The sequence below is a fragment of the Trachurus japonicus genome, chromosome 8, assembly GCF_045865225.1.
Source record: "Trachurus japonicus isolate A0001 chromosome 8, Traja_1.0".
In the NCBI taxonomy this organism is placed as follows: domain Eukaryota; kingdom Metazoa; phylum Chordata; class Actinopteri; order Carangiformes; family Carangidae; genus Trachurus; species Trachurus japonicus.
Window position 1 is genome coordinate 9,276,500 of NC_140914.1, and position 13,198 is coordinate 9,289,697.

Consider the following 13,198-nt stretch of genomic DNA (forward strand, 5'->3'; position numbering starts at 1 on the left):
CTTGTAAACAAATGAGACCATTATAGCCTCTAGATCACTAAAAAACTGTTTGTGGCAGTAGTTCTGAAAGTTAGCGCCAAAATACTTCCTGGTTCTGTTGCTTTCTTAGAGATTTGTTTTGTCTGCTTTTATTGATGATAAAATAATAAAAGTAAATTCATCATCAGACTCATCAGAGCTCTGCTTGCACTGACAGGGTTTTACAGTGCAATGGGTTGAATATATTGAAAGTAGCTTAACAGCAACTAAAAAAACAACGTTGGAGATAAATGTATGACGTGACATTTGCTTTGTTTTGATAGGACAATCAGTAAGTATTGAGGGATGACTTTTAATGATGAATAAATGGGAAACTAGGGGAAGAAGTCTGTATTAAAAGACCTGGCTCTGTTTGCTTGAGGTAGCAACTATTAAAAATATGACAACCTTCAAGCCCTGTGGTTCGGGTTAATCATTTTAGCTTTCTCCACAGTACAACAACACACACATTTCATGAAGGGAGAACATTGATTAAAGCTGATGTTAAGATGATTTAATGACCCCCAATAGAAATTTGTTTTGTTTCGTGCTAGAAAAAGAAACTAATCACTCCACAGTAAACAGAGTCCTCATAATACCAGGACAAAAGACTAACGAGCTGCTGATTATGCAGCAGAGTCGCTCTGGTTAAAGTATTATTTTCCAGAAAACTGCAACTTTTTCACTTTTTTGAATACAATACTGACCTGCTTCCTCATATCTGAAACAAACAAAAAAAAAAACAAATTCAGTTTTTAGTGAAGTAAAGTAAAAACCAAAAAACAATTAGGTCTTCACACAGAGTAAAATGCCACTTTCAGACTGGATCAGACCAACAATTTTCTCAGCGATTGCCTTGTTTATTTCCGGTAATTACACCAATTTCTTAAAAATAAGGTGGTAATGTTTTATTGATGTTAAAATGCTACATGCAGAGTTGTTAATTAGATTTAAAAAAAAACTAAGAGGAGCGATTTTTTTTATTACACCGGAAAAGATAGTTTTCTCAACATCAAAGATAAACAAACTTGGAGTTGCATTTAAAATGTGCGGACATGAGGAGAGTTGGTTGAGGACGGACGTGCAAGAGGCAATAACAGTAAAGCAAACAGGCTGCTGCCTTTGCACCACTGCTTCTTGCCTCCCTAGTGATACATGCCAGAGATAACAGCTTAATTTCAACCTCAGCACTTTTACTGCACTGTCCAAGGCATTCACTGCATCAATGTATCAATGTACCGCCATGCTAGTCACTCTCCACTGCGACAACTCACAATTTTTCTATGATGGAAGCTTTCAGAAAGGTGCCACGATTTAGCTCGCACACAAGCCGCCCTCCTCTGATGGCTTTGGTCTTTGGAGACTCTGCTGGCTGTTTGTTTCTCGGAGAACAGGTCACAGGGCAGACTTTTGATTGAATCCCCCACACTGTGACGAGTGAAGGGGGCGGAATCGTTCTTGATTTTGCTGCAGAGGCTCTTCCCTCTGCAAAACATTTCCTCCTTCACTTTGAAAAGCAGGTGCCGGAGCTACTTCAACGGGTTGAAAAAAAAGAAAAGAAAAAGAAAACATAAAAAAAACAACACATGGAGCCTGAGATTCTTTATCTGAAGAGCCCCAGTGACTGAGTCCAGTAAATCATGCCAGAGGAAGACGAGAAGGCTTCAGTTGTTTTTCACATTTGATGAGCAAGATCAGATCTACAGAGTGATATAGGATGATATATTATGTACTTCAGAGTAACACACTCCAAAAATCTATTATACACTCAAGGAAAGAAAAAAAAAAAAACATCAGTTTGCTTTCTTTGAATGGTGCATGTTGGAGAACAGACTTCAAACGTTCTCTTTTTTCTTGCTTTAATTTTAATCAATATCTGCAATAAATAAATAAACAAGAGACTAGTGCTATGCAAGAAAAGTAATACTTCTGTTTAAGGGCCACACTGGTGCAAGCCATTTGGAGCTCCTCACAGTCCTGGGAGAGGATTTATAAAGAGATAATACTAAGATGGCTCTGCTGAGAGTTGACATGTCAAGTCTCAAATCGCACGTTTCATAAACATATGTGTTTTTTGCTAAATTTAATTGCTAAATTGTTTTGGTTATAAGCCGCAGCCTGACAAACAAGCAGCGGCTCCAACCAGGACTATTCTCAAAGCAATTAACGCTTAAATTTAAAATGTGCTAAGATAGATTACATTCATTGCAAATCCTCTGTCAATTTGCATTCATTCTCATGCTCCCAGTGTAGCAGGAGACTGTTGCGCATCGCGGGGATTTCCTTGGAAAAAAAGCTTGGATCCTCGGAAGCGTTGACCCCGCGTGGCACCGACGGCACGGTGAGCATGCCGGACTGTTATTAACACTGACGTAGAAAGGGTGCGGGGGTGGGGAGGCTGGAGCGCGGCTGCCCGGGGCGCTGAGGACACTGAGGGATCTGGGCACCAGAGGAGATCCACCTTGTTGGGGCGTCACGGTGTGAAAGCGGCCACATTACACGTCACCTCCATCTGTAGGGGGTCGTGGAGGGCAGCGTTTAAAAGGGCAAACATGAGTTGAATAAAAAAATACGCTTTGTGGCACATTCCTTTGTCCTCTATTTAAAAAAAAAAAAAAGAGAAAGAGAGAGAGGGAGAATAATATTTGCTTACAGCTGTCTGGATTGTTGAGGAACCACTCCATAGGGTCTTATTTCAAACATAGGAACAGCTTCTCTTTTTTTCCATGGAACATATAACTGGAAACGATGTTTCTCTGCATGCTTACCGTCCTGTGTTATGACAGCACATCCTCTCTCTTAGCACGCACATCTTACACATGAGTAATGATGTCGCAACTTAAAAATAACACCGCTATCCTACACTTCCACGTCGACCGGGGTGGAGGGAGGGGGGAGCCATGGCGCATCTACAGTATACGCAGGCATGTCTCCTGTTATCCATAGGGAAGGAGAAATGAAATGTGCTTTTTATCATGTGTCATGAACGCTCTTCACGCCCCCCCCCCCCCCCTTTCACTCATATCCATGTTGAACCTCCCCGTCAAAAAAATATTGGCAAATGTTGTAATTACGTGCCGGGTATCTGCGCCTTACATGGCTCCAGGCTCGGAGCATTCCCGGGCCTGATATTCCAGCTTTATCATATTTTAGTTTTATTTGAGGACAGTGGCAGTGCCGTGCCTCCAGTCAGCCATAATTGAAATGAGGGAAGGAAGATGTAGAGTCTGTGTGCCCCACTCCTTGTAATCAAGCCCTTAGTCCTGTGTGCTTTGCCATTTTTCAAAGTGAAATATCCTCGCAATCTTTATAGTAATACGCAGCGAGTCCTCTTCATGCCTTAGCCCATGGGCAATTAGGCATGAAGAAGTGTACTTTTTACATGGAAGAGCCATGCATTAGGAATGTTGAGGCCACAAACGAGGCCCCGGATGCTGCAAGTCCACTGGAAGCGTTCAATTAAATTCATGATCACATGACGCAGAACAACGTTAGGCTGCTTTGTAACTAATTTATTATTCTTTTTGTAGCGCGGGCGTGACATCAGTATTCAACAAGCGATGCTATCCATTTTCCCAACATTGGCTGTGTGTGGGTTGTGTGTGAGACTCGTGTTGTTGGGAGGTGAATAGTGAAAAAGTGAAGCCAGGGGGACTGATGGAGAAGTTGATGTATGATCCCTGGTGGCTGAGCTTGTTTGAAGCGTGGAGCTGGGCAGGTGATTCGGAGGCGCCGGCTCTTTAAACAGCGTAATGAGCCAGAGAGGACGACCCCCCTCTCTTTCCCCTCAACAGCCCCCACCCTCCACCCAATCCCCTCCCACCTCCCCCTTCCTACTGTCAACACCAACAACCAGAGCTCTCTCCCAACAGTTGAGGAACATCGTTCATCAACATCCAGCAAAGTCATGACAAAAAGTCGAAAAAGTACAACTACTATCAGCTTTTGTTGGCGTTTGAAAAAAAATGGACTTTTCAAACCTGATTCCAAAGTAGCTTCATTGATCAATTAAAAGGGAGGAGTTTTGGAAAGCGAAATGTTTTCACACTACATTTCCCATGAGCCTCCGCGCACACGGTGAAATTCTTGGACCGGCGCAAGACGGACGAAAACGAAAACATTTGTCAAGAATGTTTTCATTGATCAAGAATGAAAGTCGGAGGTTCGAAGATGATCAGATACCATCATAGTTCCGGCCATGAACGACGATTCGGCAGCGTTATTCCCATGACCCACTAGGCAGCGTCCGCGAAACCGAAAGTAGGAAATGTTGGGCGAGTCGACCACTAAATATTAATATCAAAATAACGATAAAGACAAAACGATATATTTATCGAAAATGGACCCATTAACAAGTGTGGGTAACGTAGATTCATCCACATTAATATGAGACTTTTTTTTATAACTAAATACAAACTCCTCGTTGTCCCTTTAAAAAATAATCAATACATCTGTGTCACAAATGATTGTGATCAGTGTGTATGAAGTGATGAGGTCAATCACAATCTTCACTTTTAGCCCCTTTTAGCTCATTGTTTTCACTCTACTGAACAAATGTGTCACCATATTTTCTATTTTCCTAAGGAGCTTTTTTTTGTTTTTTTCCAGGAGTTGGAGGGGATGCAACTACAACCCAAACAAAGAGTGTGTGTATTTGGCCTCCATTCATGGACAGAAGACTCTTGTGCCAATGATGGGATCTTCCAGAGGTAAGTGTATGCTATGTGAGTGACAGCCTGTTGTGTTCTGCCCCCTCATGGCCAAAAAAAAAAAAATTCAGCTTTGATTTGTTTAAACATGTGATGTAATGCAAACCGCATTATCATATTAACACTATATACAGTAGCACTCTCAATACAAACCATGTAACATATGTATCTCTGGACTGGACCCTCGTCTTTTTGCTCATTGTGGTAATTTAAAAAAGAAAAAAAGACTAATCCAGGTGTAATGTTTGAGAGGCTGCAAGGGAAAGCTAGTTAAATATACTTTATCCTGACCTGTAAAGGAGTCCAGCAGTGTCAGAAATCCTTCTCAAACAACAGTCCAAATTCATCACAAGGGTCTAATGATCAAAAACAGACCTTTTGTGATAGTTCAGATGTCTGTGTGTGTTACACCGCTGAACTTTACTGTGATTATTTTGCGACTGATGTGCACGCTCATTACGGTGACCTATCCTCTCCCCGTGTTCCGGTTGCACTGCAGGTTTCACACAGGGCCGGCGTCCTCAGCCTGGCCTCGCACTGCAGCCTTGTAACACCCGCTCTCTCTACAAATGCAGCACAGCACTCGCACTCCACCACCACAATCACAATGTCTACAGACACTCCCACAGGTACGCACGCTGAGAGAGGTGTTGGCGTGTCGTGGGTATAAAGTGTGACAAACAGAAAGTTAGTGCAGACGCTGAAAGTGTTTACGTTTGAAAAAAAACAAACTGTGTGGCCGCCTGAAACCGGTCCTCATGCACAATTTACCGTGTGTCTATTTACAGACATATTTCCTGTGATGCTGAACATAACGCTGAAGCCGCGGCTCGAGGAGGAAACAAAGACGAGGGGGCACACGGGGGAGAGAGATGGGCTGCGAGCCGTCTATGCAGCGTTTCATTGCTGCTGATAATATATAAATGCATGCACACATGGATGCTGCTCGTAAATGAATAAACACATATATCAATTTCAAAATCCAACACATTTGAAATTCAAATGCAGCAGCGCCTCTCTCTCTTTTTTTTTTTTTGCCTTCCTCTCTCTTTTTTTTATGATATGTCTCATTTCTCTTGTGGAGATATAAAAGGAGAGGGCTGAGAGGAAAAATTAGAGGGGTGGGAGAGAACAAATGCTGTATGGAATTTGAGATTATGTATTTGGTTTGTGTGTTTCCCTCCTGTTTAAATCAAACGCACGGGGGCCGTGTAGCCCTGGGCTTGTTGCTGGTGACAGTTTCAGTGTTTCTAGACTTCTCTCCTCCCCCTTTTCAACGACAGTCCTGAATTGAGAAGCGGGGTGGAACGGGGTGTGGGCTTCTGGCGGAGGGTGAATTAAATAGTCACTCTCTCTCCTTCTATCTCTCTCTCTTTCTCTCCCTCTCTCTCTCTCCCTTGCACTCTCTTTTTTTTCAGTGGCGTTTAAAATCAATTCATTCAGTGGACTGCTGACACAGCCCGGCCCAGAGAGCCCAGGATTTATGGCTCCCTCTAATGGGCATGCTCTGAACCAAAGCCCTGCCGTCAGCACAATTCTGCCAGCCACCCGTCCGCCCCACTCCCTCACTCCATCTAGCTTTTAAAGACGCAGGCACCCCTCCTCTTCCTCCCTCTGCTCCTCCTCAGCCTCCCTTTCTCCTCATCACCCCTCTGGTGGCGGCAGAGGGGCCTCGGAGACACACTCGGGGAGAGGGGGGAGGGCCCTGAAATGTTAAACTTAGGGTACAGTATATGCCACAATACCATGCACCAAAAAGAAACTACACCGTCTGACACCGGCCATCTTCAATTTTTTAACATTTGTCTTATTAAATGCTTCTTTGAGTGCTGTTCCAGTGACTAATATCTGGGGAGTTTCTTTGGCCGTGTTCACAGGAAGCTTTTCTAACAAGTGTTGCTTCCCAGAGCAGTGGAAAAAAAAATCTCCCTCTCTCTCTATTAATAGACGTCTATTAATACGTACAGCCAGAACATAGAGGGAACAGGAACTACATGATATCCCGCTGTCGACTTTGATTCTAAAATATAAACATTCAACATGCTCTTTAGCATGGGGGCAGACATTTGCTCTTTAAGATTTCCCATTAAGTGTTGTTATCAGTGAAATCTAGGAGGAGGTTTCCTTTCAAGTGGAGCTCTCCAGAGCAGTATATATTATCTCTCTTTCGCTGATTATTTACCATAAGTGCAGAGGATTTTGTTTTTCCAGAAGGCAGAGAGAGTGCACTTCACCGACATCCTCCGTTTGCAACACAAATTTAACGTGTCCGTGAGCGTTGTGGACGTACGTTTGAGGTTAGATGTTTTCCTATGATCATTAAAATACGGTCAAAGCTTTTGCTAACAAGTGGTGCTTCCCGGAGCAGTATATAATATCTCCCTATCCATTACCCTCGTCTGACTGGTGGTGCTTCCTAAGGTCTTCATATACTATATTCATATATTCATAACCAAGTCTGGTGTCACAGGATCTGAAACAATTTATGGCACAAGAAAAAAAAAACAGTGATTGAAAACACTCGCCTATGAACTCAGCCTGTGTAAAGATATAGATATAAAAAGGATCATGGCCTGAATTGCGATGACAACATGAAGTCACTCCTGTGCGACACTTGATTTGAGCAAGTTAGCGAGTCTCTCTGCGTGTGAGTGTGAGTCTGTGTTGTGTTTATTTCCTGTGTGCGGCGCTCGGGAAAATGCGCCACGCTGCTGTTGACCCTGTTATATCCTCAGGCAACCTGGTAATTTGCAGACAAATACAGACCTTTACTACAGCCCCAGAGACTCCCAACGTACATCCTTCTCCATATTCCTGCTCTGCTCTGCAGCCTGTCAAGGCGTTATAGGCCCTGAATTAGCCTCCCATTACAGCAAGGCTCCCGCTCCCCCTAAACTTAACCATAACTGACCATTTGGCGTGGCTTCATTATAAAGCCATGCATGTAAAATCAAGTCATGGTCCCCAGCCGTCACATCCAATTTCAAAATACAATCCCCAACCCCCCCCCCCGCCCACAGAATCTCTGTCTTTCTCTCTTACTTAAGTTCAACCCTCTCCTTGTTTCATAAAATATGATCTGATTAAAATAGATTACACACCTTGTTAGCAGAGCGTTTCATATTTGATACAGTGGTGTTTTAAGACAGGCAACCTCCTCCATGATTCAAAGAGATTGTGGCCTTGTTCTCTGGCCTATTTGTTTAATAAGCTCTGCTACATCAGTGGGCCTTTTAAGTGAACACACTCCCCTGGAGCAAAGGCAAAGATCAATACTCACACACCTGTAAAGGAAAAAAAAAATAAAAAAAATAAGTTAAATAAATAAATAAATTTGAAAAACAGGGATGATGGCCAAGGATTTTCTCCTTCCAAGGAATAAAAAAGCGAATTAATCAGCAACTATCCTACTGTACGAGTCGAAATTCAAAACAGGAAGCAGCTTTTATGTGCCGACCTGTAGGGAGAGCTACAGGTCAGTCGCGAAATATTCAGCAGCGATTAGTCCAGCGCAGCTTAAACTAAAGCTTTTCCACCGTCTCGATCATGAGAGACTACGGTATGCAAATAGGATATTATAAACAGAAAGAAGAAAGGCAAGAGTCTTTGAGGGTAAATGAATTCATTATAATCCTCACCTCATCTGCTGACTGGATGGAAGACTCCTCGTGTAATCGCTGATGGGGGGAGAACCTTCTACTGTACTGAGGGAGCTCAGATGTAGGGGAATAATACTGGGTCATATCGCCTTAAAATGAAAATAATACTCCCCCCGTTTACCGTGAACAAAGTCCGTGTAAGAGGGTAAAATGTAATACTGTGCTTGAGGAATGTAATTATCATTTAGCGAGTCCGTGAGCTGTGTTTGACAGGGCCTGAACTGCATGAAAAACTCATTTTCATTTTTCTTATTATATCATGATTATATAAACATTCTTAACCAGTGGCCACAGCAGCAGCAAATTATTGCAAATTAGCCCCATATTGCCAGTTTTTAGTAGAGGCAAATGAACAAGCACTACAACTCCAGTGTTTATTCCATAAATCAGCCCAACGCTGCCTGCACCTGTTGAGAATGTAAATAGCCGAGGCTATTTGATTAAACTCTTTCATCAAAACATTTGAAGAGCACTTTCTCTCTCTCTGTCTTTTTGTTTATCCTCCTATTTTCTTCTCGGTGTTAAGTTCCTCCTACACCCACCGCAACTGGAGTTCCAATGGGCGGTGATGAGGGAGACATAACACCCACCAGCTATACGCGGGGGCACGGGAGGTCCATCATTACCAAGCCACAGTGGTGATCATGGCAATAATATAGAACTATAACTGAGCAATTAGACTAATGGAAAACGTCCCTATTTCTCCCGGTGTGCGGCAGCGAGACACGCCGCGTGCCCCGCAGGCCCCCCCCCCCTCTGGAGATGAGGCTGGAGATGTGAAGTGGAGAGGAAGTAATGGCGGAGGCCCATTGATCCTCACGGCCACCTGCTATATGGCTCCGTGGAGGACGGGCGGGGAGGCAGAGGGCTCCGTCTGGGGAGAGATCGCGGCGGCTCCTGGGCTCTCAGGCATATGGATAAGAGTCTTTCTCTAGTCTTCCGCTACTTAACCAGCACACATTAGCACAATATGGCCGGATAGGGGGAGAGTAAGGCGTGCATACATACAGGCTTTATGGCAGCGAGGGCGCGGCGACGGCGGGAGGGCGTGAAGCCGTTTCGTCAAACTCCAGAGCGTTTGTCTTCTCGTGCGAGGCCAGGTGAGAGCGAGATCGAAATGAGTCACACTTCCAAATGAATGAAGCGTACGTTAAAGTGACGGTGAAACTCGTAACGATCGATGGGAAGAAATGCTAAAAGCCCAGTCGCCGTGTGAGTTATGGCAGTTTGGGATCAGAGTGACGCAGGGTTCGGGGTTGGTATGCATCATCAAAACTTGAGATTGTACTTACAGTAGGTCTTTTGGGTTTTCAACCTGCCAGGTCAGCGAGAACAAGAGTTACTCTACTCTAAAGTCGTTTCCTAAAACTCACACCATGATCTTTCACTCGCCCTGATGATGAGGTTGTTTTTTTGTGCCTGAACCAAAACCAAACCTTCCTGTGTAACAGTATCAGAAACACATTGTGAATAAGATCATGATGATTAGACAACTGTTCTCTGGGTCCATTCAGAGGACAGACGCAAACTTGAATGTTTAGTTTGGAGGATTTGTTGTGCAAAACAAATGAATTCATGAAATGATAGTTACAGATACTGGACAGACGGCAGCAGTTATGATACAAAACCTTAGTCAGGAGGAATGATATTCAGCAAATATTTCTATTTGCTAGTGACGGGTATAAGGGAAGTTTACAAAAAGCAAAGACAAGTTCAACATTGTACAGACACAAACACCTGCACTGTGTTTCTCTTTGCTGTAGATCCATTATCTCGGTGTAGGATGTATTACAGATGATTATCGGTGTGAAATTCTAATATTTTTCTGATTTTCTAACTGGAAAATGATGCTGGTTGCTTTTTAAACATTAAATTTGCACCAAATATTGTGTTTTTAAGCAAAGAACTGAGTAGAAAATCAGTCATGCAGTTGGAGATTGTGGTTCATTTCATATCAGTACCTAGTTATAATAGTTGTTAATGAGGTTTGGGAAATTTGGAAACTGGGAGTCATGAAACTATACGACTGTAAATGGGCTGAATGAATTCTCAGCACGATCTTTCCTAGAAGCTCAAATCAGATATTTTAATTTCAAGCTTTGGTTCAGACACAATGGCTCAGACAGCACATTGAAAGGAGTGGCTGGAAGTAAAGATGTATACAAGCAAACAGACAGACAGATAGACAGACAAGGTAGGAGACACAGACATGAGGTTAAAGGTTGTTTGTTTGGAGACTCACCTGCCCAGCTGGGGGTCTCCATGTACAGGTAAAGCCGGTCGGGCTGAGGCTGGGTCACTTGACTCGCTGCTGCTGCCACAGGTGCTGACGAACCCTGCAGGAAGGTAGAAACACAAAGCTCTTGTTAATAGAAGAAAAAACTGAAAAGAATTATGAAATCTGGATGTGTTTTACTGGAAAAATTTTAATTATGTTCAAGTTGCATGTCTTTTGTTTTGTTGTGAATAAAGAAGTTGAATCCACTCACTCATCAGGTCATGAAAGTGGGAAGTATTTAAATCAAAAAGTAAAACAATAATCAACAGCAAAAGGCACCAACAGCTGTTTTAACTTAACTAAACTGCAGCAGTGAGTTTCTCGGAGTGGTTTGATGTCTCTGTGGATGTGGAGCTGCTGGTCCACAGGCTATCAAGCTAACAAGCTAACAGGCAAGTCAACTGTCTGACTCTCCCACAAGAACCAATCCAATGAGCCAGAAACTCCTAGTTGGTCTCTCCAGAGCTGCAGTGGATCTGCATGAGCTTTGTAAAGTATTTTGGTTTGTCGATCAGCAGTGAGTGCATACAGCTACGGCAAGCCGTGAGGGTGAAACCTCAGTCAGAAGTCCTCACCTGCACCCAGATAGTATTTAATCAGTATCAGTATCAATGTCTGTGGTTTATTTTTTCATTTGGTGTACTTTTTTTTTCTTGTGTATTTTTGTTTAGGTCTTTTTTAATGTCTAAAGTTTCTATTCTATTCTAAGGAAGTAATGCTTTCATATATACAGTACGTGGCTGACAGTGTACACTAGGTGAGCTACGTTGTGTACCGTGTGAACCAGTTTTAACAAGATTCATACTGAGTTCAGAGACAAACCAGTTACAAAAGACCTGGTTTGTCAAGATTAGCGTGAGGCCTCAAAGCAGTGGGGAGTTTTTAGCCTCACGCTGTGAAAGGTTAAAAGAAACACACACACCAACACCTTTAAAATCACTAATAAACACAATCTGTCCTGTTTGTTTAATCCACACAGCTACACCCACTACAACTACTCCCTCCACCGCCTTTATGCAGCGCCTCCAGCTAACGGAGCTGTCTGACAGTTGGAGAGAACATTTTCTTTGTTTTTGTCCTTGTACTTGTAAGTAAAGTGGCACCAAACCTGACAACCTGCACTGCAACAGGGCACGACAGACACGCATGTGTTCCTATTTGTCACGAGCGAACAATGCAGCCCACACAAATGGGTGTTCCACACAGCGGGGACCTTCGAGCGCCACAGCAGTGTCTGTGCCCCGTTGTGGGGCTGTTCTCATGTAGCGGGTGGCTTTTCTGCTGACTTGTGTATCTTCGCAGGCTCCAGGTTGGCTGTTGCCCAGAAGCCCAGCCGGTGAACCGCGGAGAAAGCGCATTGATTTCATCCCAGCAGAAATCCCTTCTCCCGGTACCCGCCTCCCTACCCCGCCCCGCACCTGATTAAGCATTTGCAGGGAGCCATGCCAACACAATTTGTCATTTATCAAAAGTAATTAAAAGCAATTTCTTTTCTCTTGTTGATTGGGAATTGACTAATTGTTGAGTCTGTGAAAACGGGGGAATAAATAAAACAGGGAAGGATGAATTTTACATAAACTCAGAGGAAAACATAAATGCTGTAAAATGAGGGCCAGACATCTGGCTCTGATTTCTCTCTACATGATTATGACTGCAAAAACTGAAACAGTTGTTTAGCGCATTCTGATATACAGCCCATAGGCAGTAAATAATATATTAGAAACAGCATATTGACTAGCTGACTTAAAAGGGTGTTTTCACTTCATGTTGTGTGAACACAAGAGTGGGAGGAAAAATACAAACACTGGTTGGTTACTTGTTAACAGAAAATGAAAAACGCTGCTCCCACTTGTGCCAAAAGAGATATTTGAGCCGGTAAATACCAACGTCTCAGTCTGAGAGGGAAAACAACACGACGGAGGAAGGTACTGTAGAGCGGAGAGAGAGGGGGGAGAGCAGCCGAGGCCATCCTACAGCAGAGGTTACAGTACGTCTATCCAAAGAAACCAACCAATACCGCTTCAACATTATCGGTAACAACCTCTGAATGCACCATTACCTTCTATAAGGGCAGAATGAAATGTCAGAATTGATTCGAGAGGGGAGGGTTGAGATATAAGTGGGCAGCTAAGGTGGCCATTTTGTTTCAGTGGCCCTTTATTTGGTGTCCCTGGATCATTAGCAAACGGCGAAAAAAAAAAGAGCTGGAAGAACATGAAGGAGGTGTGGGCGGCCATCACGAGCGTCTCCAGTGACAGCATGTGAAATGAAAACAGGAAGGAAAACACACACATACACATGCACGCACACAAAAAAAAGGCAGAAATCAAAGAAAGGAAAAAAAAAGAAAGAAAAGAAAAGAGGCATGCGGAAACGCCAGAGGAGTCGTTTAAATTTCCCACCACTTTGTAAATAACTTTAGCTGCACAAATACCTGGCTTTGCTCTGAGCGGATAAAATTTTTTTCCAGCCAACAATTTATTCTGTGCCAACAAATGGAGCCGTTGCTTCAATGAGACGATTTGAATATCCCT

The 13,198-nt window shown here is 43.3% G+C and overlaps 2 protein-coding genes across 7 annotated transcripts in view; both read right to left on the reverse strand.

Moving 5' to 3' along the window:
- Positions 1-13,198, reverse strand: part of LOC146982592 (C-reactive protein-like) — a 468,648-nt gene that overhangs the window by 392,238 nt on the left and 63,212 nt on the right. The gene's annotated exons all lie outside the window — the stretch shown is intronic.
- Positions 1-13,198, reverse strand: part of LOC146982597 (RNA binding protein fox-1 homolog 3-like) — a 248,542-nt gene that overhangs the window by 180,198 nt on the left and 55,146 nt on the right. For all 6 annotated transcript variants that reach the window (XM_085783645.1, XM_085783637.1, XM_085783638.1 and 3 more), the window contains one exon: positions 10,629-10,722. Coding sequence is in view for 5 of the 6 variants with exons in the window: in XM_085783637.1 (XP_085639763.1) it covers positions 10,629-10,650 (22 nt within the window). In the remaining variant the exon portion in view is untranslated. The remainder of the gene's footprint in view (positions 1-10,628; positions 10,723-13,198) is intronic.